The sequence below is a fragment of the Volvox carteri genome, assembly GCF_000143455.1.
Source record: "Volvox carteri f. nagariensis unplaced genomic scaffold VOLCAscaffold_33, whole genome shotgun sequence".
In the NCBI taxonomy this organism is placed as follows: Eukaryota; Viridiplantae; Chlorophyta; class Chlorophyceae; order Chlamydomonadales; family Volvocaceae; genus Volvox; species Volvox carteri.
The window spans coordinates 950,640-969,201 of record NW_003307576.1 but is presented as its reverse complement, the minus strand read 5'-3'; the positions used below and the strand labels follow the sequence as shown (position 1 = coordinate 969,201).

At 53.3% G+C, this 18,562-nt stretch overlaps 2 protein-coding genes across 2 annotated transcripts; both read right to left on the bottom strand.

The window, feature by feature from the left end:
• Nucleotides 1-321: 321 nt before the first annotated feature.
• On the bottom strand, nucleotides 322-941 carry VOLCADRAFT_82067 (uncharacterized protein). Its single transcript, XM_002952926.1, has one exon. The coding sequence runs from the start codon at nucleotides 604-606 to the stop codon at nucleotides 355-357; it is 252 nt and encodes an 83-aa protein (XP_002952972.1). The 5' UTR covers nucleotides 607-941; the 3' UTR covers nucleotides 322-354.
• Nucleotides 942-4,405: 3,464 nt separating this feature from the next.
• Nucleotides 4,406-14,801, bottom strand: VOLCADRAFT_93761 (uncharacterized protein; the record flags this gene model as incomplete). The annotated part of the gene is made up of 13 exons (XM_002952925.1): nucleotides 4,406-4,636; nucleotides 5,423-5,543; nucleotides 7,832-8,031; nucleotides 8,307-8,387; nucleotides 8,537-8,739; nucleotides 8,936-9,086; nucleotides 9,881-10,039; nucleotides 10,310-10,418; nucleotides 11,283-11,386; nucleotides 13,010-13,140; nucleotides 14,437-14,524; nucleotides 14,628-14,640; nucleotides 14,764-14,801. The coding sequence occupies 13 exons, from the start codon at nucleotides 14,799-14,801 to the stop codon at nucleotides 4,406-4,408; spliced, it is 1,629 nt and encodes a 542-aa protein (XP_002952971.1).
• Between the last annotated feature and the right edge of the window lie 3,761 nt (nucleotides 14,802-18,562).

The window sequence follows — 18,562 nt, the reverse complement described above, 5'->3', positions numbered from 1 at the left end:
CAAAATGTTTAGTTACAGGAAGGAATATGTTAATAGACATGAAGTGGAGTTTAAGAAGGTTGGATCCATCCTTTTGCTGGTGGCGGCGTCAGATGCCTGTAAAGCACAACTTGCAAGAGCTAGACTCAGTAATGCTGTACGACCCATATGTTTACATCCTAGAATCGAAACGGACAGGCATTGCTGCAGTACACGGCCTTTCAAAAGGTAGCTGGATAATTTATAACGTGTGGTGTTATCCCATCGACGCGTTCATAAACACGTGCACTTGAAAGCACGATGTCGTGTCCCCAGAGTAATGAAACGCGAGTTCACGCTTAGCAAAGCAGGCTCTTTACAGTGGATAGCATCCTGTTAACCGCCGCTGAGAGGTGGAATAATGGCGACTTCATCGCCCTCCTTCAGCGGTTCCTTGTCGCATGGCCGGACGTACTCTTGATTTACAGCAAACACGCATGACTTCATGACATTTTCAAGCCCAGGATGAGCCGAGATGATCTGATGCAATAGGTCCTCTGTATTGCCGCCGTCTGCCAGCTCAAACACCTGCTCACTTAGCCCAGCCACTTCACGACTTTTGGCGAAGAATAGGACCTTTATGCGCATTTGAAGGTAGGCCGAAAGGTGCAAGCAAGTAAAAGTCTCCCTACAAGCTTAAGAAACCGGTATTTCCAGTGCGGATTAACGCCAGGGATTTACAGGGTGTTTCCACTAGACCGGACACTAACATAAAGTTCAAAAGAATCTCACACCTGGCTCCCTGGCTCAGCGAAATACCCAAGCGATAAGTAACTAGTTTAATACAGTAACAGAGAGTAAAAGTTCTCTAAAAAATCGTGTAAAGGGGCTCCGTACGCGAAAAGCCGAAGGGCCCAATGGAAACGCCTCGTACACTAACAGGGTGTTTACACATGGAAGTCTGTTGACTATCTCCGGAAAAGTTATTGGCGCGCTAACAATGGCTAACAAAGCCTAACAAAGTACTGTCTCCACTAGCAGCTCCGAAACCATAATTTTCCCGTCTTGTAACACCAGCCCATAAGCCTTGCTAACTTTGCGGAAAATTTCGTAGCTTCTTTTTTAATTCTAATATCACCCGGTCTTTGCTATGCTTTCCGTCTACTACCTTGACTGCTTGCCGACTTGCGCCGTTGACCAATACGGAAATGTCGCAGAACCAGTCGCCCTCGCCGGTTCCGTCTGAGGACTTTCCTACTTCACTGCACAATGCCTTAATGGCAACCATTCAACAGCCCATGCAGAGTCCGCTGCCCCGACTGTTCAGCGATGCCGATGCCCATGCTGCTACCCAGGCCGCTCAGCAGCAGGAAATGGCTCAACGCCTTCATAGCCAGGGCTTAGGAATGCAATGGTCCCAAACGCCATAAAAAATATGCTCGAGCAGGAGCGAAATGGCGCTAAAAGACGGGAAAATTATGGTTTCGGGGCTGCTAGTGGAGACAGTACTTTGTTAGGCTTTGTTAGCCATTGTTAGCGCCAATAACTTTTCCGGAGATAGTCAACAGACTTCCCAGTGGAGACTCCCTGTTATGGGCTGGTCCGGAGGAGCTTTAACTTTTGTGGGCTTATTGGACTGCTAACAAGGGCCTTGTCTCGACATGGGCCCTACGTTCTTCGCCGTCCCCCCGCCTTCCGTCAACCCTTTTGCATTCCTATCATTTATTTATATAGGATATGTGATATTGCGAAACAGAGCGTGCAAAGCTGACGTCCCGGGTGAGAATTTTCAAAAAGGTCGCTAACAGACTTCCCAGTGGAGACACCCTGTAAGGACACTAAGTCCGTATTCGTCGCACACTAGTTATAAGGGCCTCAGACCTGCTGATAACTTTTCAAAGTGGACATTAACTTCCGTGCGACACACCATCAGCTTTGCCGCTGCATTCCGACTTCAAAATGTGCAATTGGAATGATCCCCGAATGCGTTCTGGCTGGGAGCGGACGCCAATTGGTCCATGAAGCACGAGCACTTTGGCGCGCCTTGAGCTGACAGCCAGCAGAAGGGCCAGCATCGAACATGCATGCAACGGTAGTACCACCTACGTATCGACTCATGGATTTGGCGCAGCGGCGGCAACACACGTTGACACTCCTGCTTTGTGTGTATGTCATTCTACGGATTGTCGCATCACGAGAAGGCTAACTGTTCAGTCAATAATGATCATGCTATGGCGATGATCCAGACAGGTCTACACCGCCGTAGCAAGTCTGCCGACCTTTAATGTTTGAGGATTTCAACTAGTCTGTACTCCAGTACTTAACAAGTCCTGTACTTAACAAGTCTGTACTCCAAATGTGGCGGCGTTCTTGTGCTTGCACTCTTATGCCGTACGGACTTCCCTGCGAATCAAACGGGGGCCGAGCCCCTTTTCGGCTTTGGAAAGCCGCCCCCCTAGTCGTGCACGGGGCCCCTTTACGCAATTTTTTAGAGAATTTTACTTTCTATTATTGTATTTAATAAGTTTCTTATCGCTTGGGTGATTCGCTGAGCCAGGTGTGAGATCTTTAGAACTTAATGTTAGTGTGCGGCCAAGTGCAAACACCCCTGTTAGACCGACCCATCACAACACTCCAAGCACCTCCCTCCTGACATCTCGCTCGTGCCTGTTTGATTGTTGTCCTTCTTATTCCCTTCTTCATTCATTCAATCCAAGTTCAAACGAAGTGTGCCTTTACAAGACACAATCAGCTTTGCCGCTGATTCCTGCTTCAAAATGTGCAATTGGAATGATCCTCAAATGTGTTCTGGCTGGGAGTGGACAACAATTGCCCCATGCAGCACGGGCACTTTGGTGCGCCTTGGGCTGCCAGCCAGCAGACCGAGCATGGATGCAATGGAAGTACCACCTACATATTGCCGCAATGACACTCCTGCTTTGTGTGAATATCATTCTACAGACTGCTGCATCACGAGAAGGCTAACTGTTCAGTCAATAATGATTATGCTATGGCGGCTGCATGCTTGCCGCAATCCAGACAGGTCTAGGCCGCCGTAACAAGTCTGCCGACCTTCCTTGTTTGGGAATCTCAAGTCTGCCGACCTTCCTTGTTTGGGAATCTCAATAACAAATGTGTACTCCAAACGTCACTGCGTTCTTGTGCTTGCCCTCCAATGCAGTACGGACTGCCCCTTTTCGGCTTTGGAAAGCTGGCCCCCTAGTCCAAAACGTTTTCCCAATGTAACATAGCATGTAAACTGGCAATTACCGCCACTTGCGCCCCCACTGCATGCTAAGGATTCCACAGATTCGTTGCATCGCTGCAGGAAGCTGAAGTACAGCATTAAAATGGAAAGCCATTAACCCTGTTTGACCAACATGCCTTACATGCCCTACAGACCTAACATACCAATGGGTACTCAGTTGTAACGGTTAGCAGTTGATAAGGCCTCTGGCCGGCAAGCCATTCTAACTAAAGCATCCCCCAACTCTGCACTTCAAGTTCTAATTTAGGGCACAACAAATTCGGCCCACCTTCTGCCATCTAGCTAACACGAGGAAGCCTGATTAGGGGAGCGCCAATCCTGAAAGGTTTTTTTATCACCTTCAAGCACCTTCCTGCACCTTCCTTCAGACTGTTCCTGTATGGCACACCCATCATTCGGACATGCACATCCTTGTGTATTAGGATATATGTGTTATTAAACCTATATAAAATGGATCATCAACATCATATAACAGAGCTTACTGCATTTCTATCAAGATGCAATGAAACTGCTCCCAGCGGTCCTGATAATATAAAAAAGTAGTAAAGGAAAAAGCAGTAGATTAGCCTAGCTGAGGGAAACCTCCGCACACACATAAGCAGTTCATAGGAACACCTGCAGAGACACCTGCCACACTCGACACAGGGGAACACCTTCCTTGCTATTCACACAAACACAAACACACACCAAAAGGAAAGGTTGAGGCCCTGTGGACCGTTGCAGTGACACAATATTTGCCCAGCAGTCCTAGCCGATCAGTAGCAGCAGTAGTATCAGGAGCAGCCCTAGCCTAAGGGGATAACAGTTGTCAAGGCAGTTCAGTTGTAGTCGTGATTCTGTCTTGTGTCTCACAAAACCAGACAAAGGATGACTGAAGCTGGATTCGTAATCCCTGACATTGCTGAATAAAAGTTTATGATGAGTTCTGGCCCCTTCAGACAAACATACAGACGCACCCACACACGAACCTAGCTGTAGGTGCTGGTGCAGTGTCTACTCTCATGTGCAGCTTTGCTGTTCTACCACCCAGCCCCACCACCACACACAGCTGCACACCAGTGCTATCTCATCCTGCACACAACAGAGAACTGCACATGTCCATCCCCTGCTGGGCCACCACTTCCTGGGTCATGCACCACTTCCTGGGACCCTGCATGCCTCTATCTAAGGGCCCCTTCACTACATGTCCACCTCCTCCATGTCCTCCACCTCCTCCATGTCCACCGACTCCTCTGGGAACATGGATGACTCGGTCCCCACCTCCACAACACTTCCAGTGTCTAGCCGGCTCAGCCACATCTTGATGAGCTCCTCCTTGCCTTCGTGCTCCGACATATCATCAAAGAGGTACACCGTCGGGTCGAAGTCGTTCGGGTAAGTCTTTGCACAATGCGCCAGTGCTAACCTTGCCTGCACAGTCCATACCATATGCAGTACAGGGTTCCAATGCATGTAGCCAGGTGGTGTAGCAGCCGGTACATAGTACGGCGCTATAAATATGCGCAGAGCGCGACTGCCAGCAACTCGAGAGACCTTTTCAGCGGTCAGCTGCTACATTTGGTATCGAGACCTCGTGAAAATTCACGATCCTGAAGTCGTCGGTTCAACCCCCACCGATCACGTTCGGGTGGTATTCGGGTGTGGCGACTCAGAGAGCGAATATCGCACAAATATTAAAAGTAGCTGAACCGACTGGACTGGCTCTGTGCCTGAAAAATCTGAAGACGGCTAGGCGCATGTGAGCCGGCACATGACGTGACGTGGAGTAATTACCCACTGCCCGAGGGTAGGCGAAGGTAGGCACAGGCTGGTGGCATACGAAGCTCTAAGGGCCCGGGACGGTTCCCTTCAAAGGGGGGGGAATGTAGCAGCCGGTACATAGTACGGCGCTATAAATACGCGCAGAGCGCGACCGCCAGCAACTCGAGAGACCTTTTCAGCGGTCAGCTGCTACAGGTGGTTTCACAGGTCGGGATGTGCTTGAAGTAACATGGGGGGCCAGCAGCTCCTTTTAATAAGAAAAATGAAAATAATAGAAGTATGCAAGAAATGTGCCTATGGACAAAAAACCTACAGCTTCTTTCTGTTCTCTTATGGCAATACTATAGAATTCTTACTTAGAAAATACAGAGATAGTAGTGCTGCTAAAGCACCACAAATAAAGAGCACTCAATGTGTGCAGTTGGCACTGCTTACCTGCAGGGCCAGAGCACGCTTGTAGGGCCCCTTGCCAGTGGTGCTCTCAAACTTCACATGCTTGTTGTGAAGGTCCCCAAAGGTGATGTCACCCAGCACCTTCACAAAGGCTGTGTCATTCCTGTATGTTCATGGGAGGCACCCCAAGGCAGTGTTTTTTTTCAGTTTTGCTGGTTAATTTTCCAGTCCTAATGGAGGAATAGGTTTTTAGTTGCAGGAATAAAAGTATTCCGAATCTGTAAGGTGCTGGGGGGGCCTCCACACCCCCCCCAGACCCCCCACCGATGAGTTACAGTTTAGTTTGTGCAAACACCAGGTTTGGGGAATGTCACAACACACACACCACAATCTCTCAAGCACTGATCGAATAGAGGACGTTCACCATTGTTAAGCAGCTATCATACAAACGATATGCAGGTACGACTGCCGAATAAAAACTCCATACAACTCCAAAATATGAAGACCATGGCCGGCCGTGCAAAGGCCAGCTCTCGAAAGCCGAGAACGCAGGCTTGATATGTATGTGTGTAAAATTTGCGGGCGGGCAAAATTCGATCGGGAGCTGAAGTGGCTTGATTATCATGCCCAAAATGTGAAGCCGTGCAACAAAGGGTCTGACCTTTTCAAGGGCCAGGAGTGCTGGTGGGATAAGCATTATGCATGTGGAAAATGCGTGCGTTGACGAACGCCAGATTGGCTGCTGTGCGGACCGGCCAGCGGGTTGCTCCGGCTACTGTGAAATGCCACAGCGTGAAGTCCGCAGGTCATTTGGCATGCAGGCGTACGCGTCCACAGAACAATTGAACTGCTTAATAATGGCTGCTTAAAAGTTGCGAAACAAAAACAAAAAAGAAAGAAGAAAGACAATAAAAAAGATAAACAAAAATGTAAAGGATAGCTTGTGGTGACAGTGGCAATCTTAAAAAAGGATACTTTCAATGGAGGATAGAATATTCGCTTGCTTGGCTTGCTGAGAGCAGCCTTCATAAGCAGCAGCGGGCATGGGCAACATACACAGCATATTGCCGGCAAGGGGTGCTGCCCTTCATCCAACCCGAGAGGAGCACTGCAAGGTCGTGCGGTTCCTTGAATAATCACCAAGCGGCATTAAACCTGGGCACATGCAGCTTCGGTCGGCACGGCAGGCCGCTGATAACAGTGCCCTGTTATCAAGACACGCAATGGTTGCTGCATGTTGCTGGCGTGTCAGGTGTGTTTCGCAGCGCCCTCATGCAGCATATGTTGCACGCCTGAAAGGAAAGACTGGTATCAAAAGCTTGCAGTCACCACAGCCACCTGCTTGTTTTGGGGGCCTAAAGACCTGCCTACATCCCTACAACCCTACTGTGCACCACGGTTCTACAAAATTTGTGTCGTGCACAGTGCCAAGGCGCCATACATTTTCCCCTTTTCAACGTGTGAGTAAACGGTTGTGATGTGCGTCCGGCTGCCTGAACGCACTGTCCATATCCCCACTGCTAGCAGTGGCTTCCACCCACCCACAGAACACTTCCACATACACACATGCCGGTGCTGCCTTTCCTTCTGCAGTGTTCTCACTACAACTCGCCGTCGTGCACCTTATGCAAGGCAAGTTACTTTCGCCACCGTATGGCAGCAGCTGGCCGTGGTCATTGCNGTCACCCTACAATGAACCGCAATGACCACGGCCAGCTGCTTCACCAGAAACCCTCGATGATTCATTAACATTCACGTTGAAAGATAACATTACATGGCTTTCCGGGTTGCAAAAGTAATGATGAATAGCAGCAATGAACCAGAACCACCAAACACAACCTGTTTCCTGGCCCATCATGATTGTCTCCATATGACGAACGCTGATGTTTGGCCTGCTCGCTGTTGACAACTGGAGTGGCGTCATTGTCGTCGGCTGGCTGCAGCATTGCGTCCACATTGCCTACGACCTCTACACTGTCTTCATTAACATCGCTAATGGCTTCGAATTCAGTGAAGTTTAATACCTGCTTTAATTGCCCTCCACACTTTGGGAGCTTTGGGTCCGAATGTTTGCAGTGTTTGGTCCAGTCAAAAACAGTCCAATTCCTCGTTGACTTTCGGGTGTGAGCTTCCAAACAGTATTCATGGCATTAAAGTACTTATGATACGGTTAACATGTATGTCTCCTGTGAGATTCTAGCTGCTTTGGCATGGACAGTCCATTTTTGGCTGGAGGAATGAACTTGTACGGTTGGAACATTATATTATTTATTCTTAACTTTCAGGACCACGAACAATTTTTATTCCGAATTCGGAATATATTCCGCAAAAAAATAATGCTGTCCCAAGGCCGTCCTCAATCAAACAACCTGTTGCACTGCATGACACTGGGTAGCTCAGTTTGCACCAAATGGCAAATTCCCGTCATGTGTGGCATGGAGGCAAACTCACTTGTGCTGACCCACGGATGACAGCTTCTTTGGCAGCAGGGACTTGTCCAGCACGTGCAGGATGAACTCATCCTTGTTGCTGCCCCTCGAGAAGCAGATGTTCTGCAGCTCGTACTCATGCTGGATGGCGCTGCACCAAATGATGCCATTCTGGGAGCCATCGATGTGGAAGTCACTGCCCATGATGATGTCTGCATACCGCTGCAATAAGCAAGGCCCAGGCATGACCCCCTTCCCCTGGTCAGGTGATATCACTGTGACCAAGTGCCACAGCCCTCTTGTCTAGAAAGCCCAGCCACTACATACATGCTGCATAATATGTGGCCATCCCACTGCTGCATCATGGATTCTTAAGAAATGGCAACACATGACAGGGACAGGGTACATCAAGCGGGAGACTTTGATTGATCAGCATGTGGTAATCAAGGCTGAACATGCAACGATGCACACTGCCCACACCCAGGGCCCATACCCACCTCCCATCGCACGGCAAAAAGGTGGGCGGCAACCAGGAAGTCGTCGGGAAGCGCCTTACCCAGCACCATGCACCACATTGACTGCATGTGGTCGAACAAACAGGGAGCATTACAGGTAAGGGTGCGGGATCTGACAACCATGACCCAGTCAGATTACATCTCACAGACTGTAGGCGAGATTCCAGACATTTAGGTCAGTGTGTGTGGTGCCTTGCCACATGCCTGCTTACCTTCGGGGTCATGCCATAGGACTTCATAAGGCGGCAACGGAAGACCTGGTTGGAGCCACGCGATGCGTGCCCTGAACTTGGTGGCCTGAGGTGGTGCTTCAGGTCCACAAGCACCACATTCGATAAGAACTCAGTGAGCTTCACCATGTCGCTCAGAGTGTTTTGCATAGTATTCTGGATGGTCTTGAGCAGATGTACCACATCTGCAACACAATTGGCCAGTGAAAAAAGGTGCACAGTAAGCCCACACATGAACCATGCAGTGTATCAAGTGCCCGCAGCTGCAAGCAAAGTCCACGACCTGGTGAACACTTGGCCCCCTGGACATACCCAAAGGCTTCGACACTATCACACAACTTGTCAGTTTCCGGGCACTGCCTGACTGTCTGCACAGCTCACCCCCATCAGTCAAGCTGCCTGAGCCGGGTCCCGCTCCCCCTGCGGCTGCACTGCATGCCGCCAGGGTGTTGTGCTTAGCCGCCTGGCTGGCCAGGCGGCAGTGCTGCTGGTAGGATGCGTTCACCAGCATGAACACGGTGGCGGTGGTGGCCTGTGCATCCAGAAGAAAGGAAATGGGGAAGGGGAGAGGGCAGGGAAGAGGTTCAGAATTCAGGGAAGAGGTTCAGAATTCAGGGAAGAGGTACAGATTGCTGTACAAGTCGTCATTCTTGCTGAGGCATTTAGCCTCCCTTCATTCACTAATCGGTAGTTTTCACTACCACCTAAACAGTGGAAGTGGATACAACAGAGTCGACATTCTGCAGCCTACACCGACCAAAAGAACAAGGCTGAAGGGTGCCCAATGCAAACGTTAAAGCCAATCCTCCTTCGCACTCCTTGCCTCCTTCGCACTGGGTTGAATCGTCTGGGGCTCTTGGTATTGGTCTTGTCCTTGGGTTTGGGCTGGCTCAGGTTTGGGTTTCTCGGTTTTTCTTGGGTTCCGTAATGATCTAGGCCCCCGCCCACGCATATTGTGTTGCAGTTTTAGTTACACCCCTCCCACCGACGTCTGCCTAAATGCCAGCACTCCCAACGTGATGCAGGTACCCCTTTGGTTTGTCACAGGTGAGTATTGTAGCGTGTTGTGCACATCAGCATTAATGGGTTGGGTAACTGCACGCTGCAAGCCTGGGTGCTACTTGATGGTCAACAGCCTACACCGACCAGGAGAACAAGGCTCAAGGCTGCTCAGGACAAAGGTCTCCTTCACGCTCGCTGGGATGGTGGTTTTTCGGTTCAGGGTCTCGGTCTTTTGCTTGGGTTTGGATTGACCTATCCCTTCCCCCTCCCTCCCCTGCCCACCCTGCTCAAGCCTCCCATGCCCGCCACACTCCAACCGCCCACCTGCAGCACCACGTTGAGGGGGTCGACCTCAGGCAGGAAGTGGTGCGGGCACAGTGCCGCCTGCATGCAGATGACGAGCATGGTGCCGCCGCTGACGGCCACCTCGTGCAGCAAGGGGATCTTGATGGTGCAGGCGGTAAAGACAATGATGAAGAACTCCTGTGCAGGGATGCAGTGGGTGCTGGGATGTGGGAAGAGTGCCGTGTGGGCGTGAGGAGGTTGTGTGTCGTACCACAGCACAAGGTGGCATGCATGTCAGCTGCACACCTAGCTCCAGCAGCGGTACAGCCTCATCAACAAAAAGCAGGCCTGGTGGGACTAAGGGAGCCCCGGTAGGAAATGCCCACACCCACACCACTGCCCCATGTGGCCACACCACCTCACTGCACCACCCGGCTGCACTACCTCACGACACCCTCCCGAACGCACCATGTTGCTCTCACGCTTGTAGTAGAGTGAGCCCTTGCCCAGCAGCAGCGACTTGAGCAGGATCATGGAGCGGCTGCCCACAGCGATGCCGAACTTGAGCAGTGTGCAGCTGCTTGGGCGGTGAAAGTGTATGTGTGTGTTTATAGTGTGTTTGTGTGTGTAGTGTGTGTATGGGTGGTGTGCATAGTGGGATGTACTTGAAGATGTCAGTGAGCAGCCGGGTCAACATAGGGCAGGCGATGGCTTTTGGGGTGGGCACGCACGCCTCTACACATGCCTCCACACGCACACACAAGTGCACGCAAACCTCCATGTGCACACACACACACACACACACACACACACACATGACTACGTGTAGCAGCCGGTACACAGTACGGTGCTATAAATACGCGCAGAGCGCGACCGACAGCAACGCGAGAGACCTTTTCAGTGGTCAGCTGCTACATTTGATATCGAGACCTCATGAAATTCACGATTCTGAAGTCGTCAGTTCAACCCCCACCGATCACGTTCGAGTGGTATTTCGGGTGTGGCGACTCAGTGAGCGAAAATCGCGCAAAAAACTATAAAAGTAGCTGAACCGACTGGACTGTCTCTGTGCCTGAAAAACCTGAAGGCTAGGCACATGAAGGGCGGCATGACGTGACGTGGGCTTGGACACCCCACTGCCCGAGGGTAGGCGAAGGTAGGCACAGGCTGGCGGTATACGAGGCTCTAAGGGCCCGGGACGGTTCCCTTCAAAGGGGGGGGGAATGTAGCAGCCGGTACACAGTACGGTGCTATAAATACGCGCAGAGCGCGACCACCAGCAACTCGAGAGACCTTTTCAGTGGTCAGCTGCTACACTACGGGGCTACATGGCTACCATCCAAGCGGTATTTGGCAGGTATTCCGCAAGTAACACCGAGCGATGGGGCATTCTTTCTGTTTTCGTTTTCCAACATACATGACTCCACACACGCAACCCCACCTGGCCGTTGGTGACATGAGTTGCACGCCCAGCCCCTCGCGCAGCACCATGGTGGTGATGAACAGGATGGGCACCACGAATAGGACGGGCACGAACGGCTCAACCTGGGCATGTGTATGTGTAAATGTGTTTGTGTGTTGCTCAATGATAATGGAAAGAACCCAGACCATTTATCGTGTTACCTACAATACCTACCATGTACTGCTTGGTCGCACAGTCGTGTAGCCCCGGTAATTATACTTACCCACAAGTTGCGTCTGTAACAGTTCAGGCGGCCGCCCAGGCACCCTGTCCCCGAAATGCACCCATATGTGTCAATAAGCCTGCCGAACCCGCTACCAACGGTTACCCAGCACGCCTAACTCCCAGTCTCACCTACAGACAGCGGTGGAAGCACAGGCATAGGGTGGCAGCAAGGAAGGGCATGTGAAAGAAACAAATGTGGCGTCTCTAGCACGCAGTAAGCAGGCTAAGAGACATACATCCCAATGCTCAAGAAGATGGAGAAAAGAAAGGGTAAGTATCGGTGCAGTGTCACTTAGAGTGAAGTGGAATGGGGACTGTGGTGGGCGCGCTTGCAGAGACGGACCGTGCCGCACTATGGGGAAAAAAACCAGGAAACCGTCATCATTATCCCGGGGTACTGGCGGTTTCCCCAAACCTTCTTGGCGCATGTGTGCGGGATGCCGTGGGCTGCGGGAGCTGGCCTCCCGTTCCCCAATACATGGCGGCACCGAGACTAGGCATGCTCGTGGCCGCAATGGCCGTGTCAGTATGTGGGATAGACACAGGTGGCTGCGTTGCAGACGGTACATGACACCGCTGCACGGCAAGGCGTCAGGTCAGCCCCGTAGGGTGCACCCACACAGCAGACCCAACGCACCGGGCAAATGCCGGAACCCATCACACCCCACACACCTGCCAGGCATAGCCCTAAAAACACCCCCAAGAAGATAAACCGACACAAGAGGGCTCCCCCACCTGTAGTACACTACATTTCCCTTAGAACATTTCAACGATTACTGTTAATACTATTGTTAACTTCGGCAACGATTCGACTTGAGTTTCGTACATACTATTGTAACATGTCACGAAGATGGCAGTTGCTTGTAGTGAACCCAACGGGCTGGGGCCCCGTGCCCCACGACATTATCCTAGCACGGCAGGACCGTAGTAGGGAATTTCCGGCAGGTAGGCCGAGATGTAAGCTACCCGGGCGGGATGCTATGGCCAGGCACTTACGTGTCACGACTACTTATTGGTGTTCGGAGTTCAAGACTCCGCTGCCAGCCGTCTCATTTACTTCATGTACACTCATGCTTGTCGCTGGGTTGGAATCCAGCCCGCCTCAACAAGGACTTTGAGTTCTATGCTTCCACATAGAACATCATGTCACTAGGTGAGCGACTCCTACGCGACCCCACCCCAAAAAGCACAGGGGCATCCCACTCTCGTTCCCAGCCGTGCACAGAAGGAACCACTTGCTTGCCCTCATCACACAAGTGTGACCACAGTTTACACGGCGTTATGCCGTGTCAGACACACAAGACGTTTGGGGCCTTGGGTGAAGCTGTTACAGGCAGACAGGCAAACGGTCCACCCGGCCGCGCTCAGCATTGCCCCTAGGCCCCCCATTCACATGCACACGCTTCCCTACCTTCTTCACGCCGCCTTTGGTGGCCCTACCTCGCCCGCCCCCAACCATAAACATACACACGCACACGCACCTGGCTGCCACCGGTCATAATGTGTGTGACGATGGCTCCGGGGCGCTGCAGGATGAACAGCACCTTTGCCACCAGATGGCTGTTGCACGGGTAGCCACGCCAAGTGTCAGCATCGATGTCCACTTCGCCGCCTGTAGGGGGCGGTGTAAGAGGAGTGAGGTGAGAGGAGGGGTAGTTTATTCCAAATCCAAGAAAAGCCAGATACCCAAAAACCCAAGCCAGCCAAGCCCAGAGCGAGGGGGAGGAGGGGGAAAGATGAACCACGAACGAGTGAAGCAGCTGCCAAGGAAGCAGAACTGACCAGTAGGCGGTTTTGAAGGAGCCGACCTCGGGATGATGTAATGATGTCGACCGCGGAAACCTACTTACCTAGCCGCCAAGACTAAAATAAGAGCAGAACAAAAGCAGTAGAGTGAAGCCATAAAGAAGTAAAGGTAGGTGGAGAGGCGGCAAAAAGAACTGACGACGTGAGCTGGAATAAAGTTTGCTGCTGGCCTGGAGGCGGCATTGATGGGGTTGGACCAAAACTGGCTGATGAGCTGGTAATAAAAAGCTGATGACATGCAAGTGCTCCTCCCAACCCCCCAACACGCGCCTGACCCAACTATCCTAGTCTGGCCAGCCGACCAACACAACGCGATATACCGATAAAGCTCGAACCTCCTTCGGACTCACCTGGCCAGGCAGCAGAAGCAGCGGGCAAAGGCACATGCGAGGCGGAAGGTGGGAAAGTTGTGAGCAGACCTAATGACAAGAACGCATGCGAATGCCACTGAAAGGGAGTATTAAGCTGGCTGACTGGGGGAGCTGGAAATAAGAAGCCCTAAAGAACCCATGTGAAAGCGGAAGAAAAGGCAGCGACTAAAAAGGAAACAGGGATGCAAAGGCGGCGCAGGACGACACAGAAGGTGTCGTACGAGATGACGGAACTGACAATGGGATGACGCATTGGACAACGTACATGCTGGCAGGAACGCAAAGAAGGTAGAAATAGAGAACTGGGTTGTAAAGAACGCAAAAGAAATACCAATGGGAGGAGAGGCAGTTGGTAGGAAGAGAAGCGCATGTGTGTGTGGGGAGGAGGGGGAAAGACGAACCATGGAGTGAAGCTGCTGCCAGGGAAAGAGTGTACAAGAAGTAAAACTGATCAAAAGGCGTTCTTGAAGGAGGCGACCTCGGGATGATGTAGTGCGGATGATGTCCGAAACCTACCTACCTAGCTGCCAAGACTAAAATAAGCACGAAATAAAAACCTTACACCAAACCTTAAATAAGTGGAGGTAGGTGTAGAGGCGGCAAAAAAGAGGGGAGGTGGGGGAGGCGCGGAAAATGGGTGATTTCGGGGTTCATGGCCGCTTGGCCTCGGAAGAGCCCACCCTTGACAGCGATCTGCACCAAGACACTACAGGCACCGTGCACGCCCTCACCGAAGGTGTGGGGCAGTAGGGCGCCCAGCACGCCCCGCGCGGGATCGGCTCCACACACTGCCACATTGATGGGCAATGTGGTGTAGACCTGTGTTTCACAGGGAGCCCGACCCGTCAAGACGCCAGCATATCCGTGACTCCGTGCACGGAACAGCTGCGCTGGCGCCTTAGTGGGCAGCAAATCTTCTTACCGTCGCCAAGACCCTGCGACAACGAACCACACAATTGACGTCAGCCGATTCCCGCGAAAAACGTCTGTGAACATACGGCCAGCTTGACAAGCAGAGGCTGCTCACGCACCACCACCACCACCATCACAGCACGCACCAGTACACAATCGCGCAGAACGTTAGGCAATCTAACATTCTTGTCAGCAATGGGCTTGGCGAGAGCAAAGTCACTACTTAGTTGGAATATCCAACTAAAACCCACTTTCAAAGTGGGTGAAGGAGGTACCTGAAAGTGGTATGGGACAAGATAAAAGTGATATGAAAGTGTTATGGAAACAAGATTGAAATGAATGAAACATATACCCCGCCCGCGGACGGTCCTGTCCGCAACGCCGTACATCCTGACCGTTCCAGCGGACGCCTAGCGGACGGTCATGGAAACGATGGCTCAAAGTTCCAAAACATCTGTATGTAGATTATTCATCAGACGCTAATAATCTATTCTCTAGCTTGCACTCTTTGGCAAGCAATCAACGCGCAAAACACTTGCCAGGAGGAAGCTAACCCCAGAATCGTAACGCACATAGTCAAAAGGCTTCTAGCATAAAGGGAGATAGCAATCGAAAGGAAAAGAGACAAAATTCCAAGACGCGCGGCGGACATTCTAATGACCTGTTGATATAACCTGCTTAAATAACACCAGCGCACTGGAACAATTGAATCATGCAGTAAAGTCGTTGCAATGGCCACAAGCACTGGGCATTGGTGAAAGGGATTCAGCAAAGACTAACCGTCACGTCCAACACGTCGTTCCATCCCTTTGTCGGCTCTGAATGGCACAATGAATGCTCTACTGGGTTAATGATCATTTGGCGGTGGAAAGAGGCCATTGTATGGCATCCGAGCTGGCGCACAGCATGCGCACGTCCCCACGACCCAACACGGCACAAACGCCCCTCACCCAGTCCGAAGTTCAAGGACGGCGAACGGCTGTGATGAGACTTGCCGCAGGAATTGATCGCCGCCGTCGCGTCGCCGGAGGCCATCACCGCTCCCGGCAGGATGCAGCGTCTGTCCCGCTTCCCGCTGTCAGCATTTGGAAGGGCAACGGCGGCGTCGGCATATGGCTTGCAGACGGTCACCTGGCACATGGAGCATGGCGGACTGGCCCCAGACCGCGTGCTGGACGAGATAGAGCGACTCACGGCTCGCCTGGTCGACCGCCAACAAGGCCCGGATGATCCTGGCCGACGCTTGACTGGTGTGCCCAAGGAACTCCTGATCGGTCACCCATCCACAGGAGGCTTTGGTCTGCTGCCCCTCCGGCAACACATCCAAGCCCGGCATGCGGTGTGGGCAGCTCGTTTTGTCATCGCAACCCTAGGGCTGCGAACAGGCAACACGAGATCAGATACAGGCGCAACAGACACAGATATGCAGGTGGGCGGAGGTATCCACCCCTGGGTCCGCACGCTTTCAGCCTACCTTCTGCTCACGAACCCCGCTTTCCAGCCGTGGGCCCTGACAACCGCGAGCCCAACTGGGCCCTGGCTTGGGACTCGTGACATGCCAAAGGATATCAGCCGGATTGTGGGAGCCCTGGGGCACTTGCCGCCACCAGAGGACATCGGGACCAACCCGCTGACACCCGGTGACTGGTGCTGGGCGACTGCATTATGGGGAAATCCGCTATTCCCCGATGCTGGAGGGACCATCCCGACGGACCGGGGCCGCCGCCCCGGCCTGGAGTACCAATACCCTGGGCTTGCCACCTGCAGGAAACTACAGACGGTAGGGGACCTGGTGCGGGTTTGGGCCCTGGCAGAGAGCAGCGATCTGGCAACCCTCCCTATGACGGTGTGGCTGGAGTGGGCCCAGACTCACCTCGACCCGCTTACCCCGATCTCCACGTGGGATAAACCCGTGACCCGGGCAGCCCTCGCGGCGCTGCATAGCAGCATAAACCCGGCCTGGCTCGAAGCTGCTAGAACGGTTGAGACCCGGCGACAGCAGCAGCAGCAGCAGCAGCGGGGGCTAACGGAACCGATGGCAGTGGCAACGGAAGGGGAGGAGGCTGTCATACCGTCACCAGCACCACTGCTGACCAGCATGCAAGTGATGGGTATGATTGCTGGGCGAATTGGGTGGCGTATACCTGGGATGGCGGAAGCCATCCCGCTGGCACGCCTCACGGTTCGCCTGGTGACACAGCTGCAATGTGGGCCTATGGAGGAGAGGAGAAGACGCCTGGTAGCTGAATTTGTACGGGAGGCGACGGATTCTCAGGGCCCGTCGCCGCCGCCCCCCTCGGAAATCAGCCTATTCAGGGCGACGCAGGCCCGCGTATGGTCCGGGGTACGATGGGAGAATGAGAATAAGGAGACGTTATGGCGGCTCACAGTGGATGGCGTCCCCCTACCGGGCAACACGCACCTAGCCCGCATGACTCCAGAACGCTGTGGATGTGGCGGATTCGGTGGAGCAGCTGGTCAGCCATGCTCACCACGCATGCATCACTTTTGGGAATGTCCGGTGGCGCAGGCGGTGCGGGCACAGATCGACCGGCATCTACAGTCTTCTCAGCAAGCGGCGGTAGGTGGAGTCACCCGAAAGCAACTCTGGCTATTACTGGCCCCAACCGGATGCGAACAGGCCGTATGGGATATAATCGCCCTGTCGGCCCTGTCTGCCATGGAGGTTGGCAGATGCTGCCTGAGGGCAGCGGGCAGGAGGCAGGAACGAGCTGGGAGCCAAGGACCACAGAACCGGGAGCACGCGCAGCAGGTGCAGGTACCCGGCCCCAGGCAGAGGCGGATAACGGACTTTTTCATCCAGGCCGACGGGGCGGGACCGCAGACGGGGCCTGCACTGAATGCGCCGGGGGATGAGGACCAAACGCAGGAGCGGAACACGGCGACAGGGGCGGTAGCAGCAACGGCAGGCGCGGCGGCAGCAGCACCCGCAGCAACCCCCTTGGAGCGGGCCCGCGCCCGGGCAGTGGTGGACTTCTGGGCGCGCCTGCGCTCCTTCACGGCGCTGGGCACCCCGTGGAGAGGCTGGGACAGGGTGGGACCCGACCACCCGATCCTGTCGGTTTCAGAAGGCGCACTGCGGTGCACCGAAGCGGTGGAGATTATTGCCTAAGAGCGCTTTGAGCTTAGTTTGTAGGGCAGGGCTCGGGGGGGTATAGGAGTTCGAAGGGGATGGGGGTTGGAGGACGAGGGAATAGGTGAGAGGGAACCCCAAGACGGGAGAGGAAGAGGAGAAGGACGGGGAATGGAGGCGGTCACGTCGTGCAGGGAAGAACCCTTTTTCTTCCCTAGTGCCGCTCCGAGGTTGTAGGGTGCTGGAGAGCCGGGGGGAGGGGGGGTCGCTCGGACAGGGGAGGGGGGAAATGGCGGTGAGAGCGCCAAAAGGACGTAGGTTTTCTGGTGTTTGGGAGGTTGAGGTCTGGTGGTGGTAGCGGGGCTCGGATGAGGGGGAGATGTGGCCCGAGGAGGGCCATTCTATTTAGACACGTCTTCTCTGTGGGACTGGGTTGCTTGGTGAGGGACGAGGGTGAGAGCGGTGCAGTACGAGACAGGGTGAATAGGTTTCCGGAGGACCAACCGTTCAGGTTAGTGGCGGTAAGGGGGAGGCGCCGCGCGGGCTACAATCCTCCCCCTGCGGTTTTCTGGAGGGTCTAGGAGCTGTGTGTCGTGGCAACGCTAACGCTTTTGTGGTTTCGCCGGACTATCCCGGGCCCCTGCAGTGGTGATCAGGCTTGTGCGGGATCCCTTTTCTTTATAAGGCTACTTCTCCCCTGGACCAGCCCAGGAAGGGACAGGTGGTGGAGGTCAGGTGTTTTAAGGTGGTTGCAAGACGTCTTGTGGTGTCGAGCTCTCTTAGCCTTTCTCTCTTGGAGGTTTTTTTGTTGGCCTGTTAGGTATATCAGGAGCCCTCCCCTGCCGGGACTG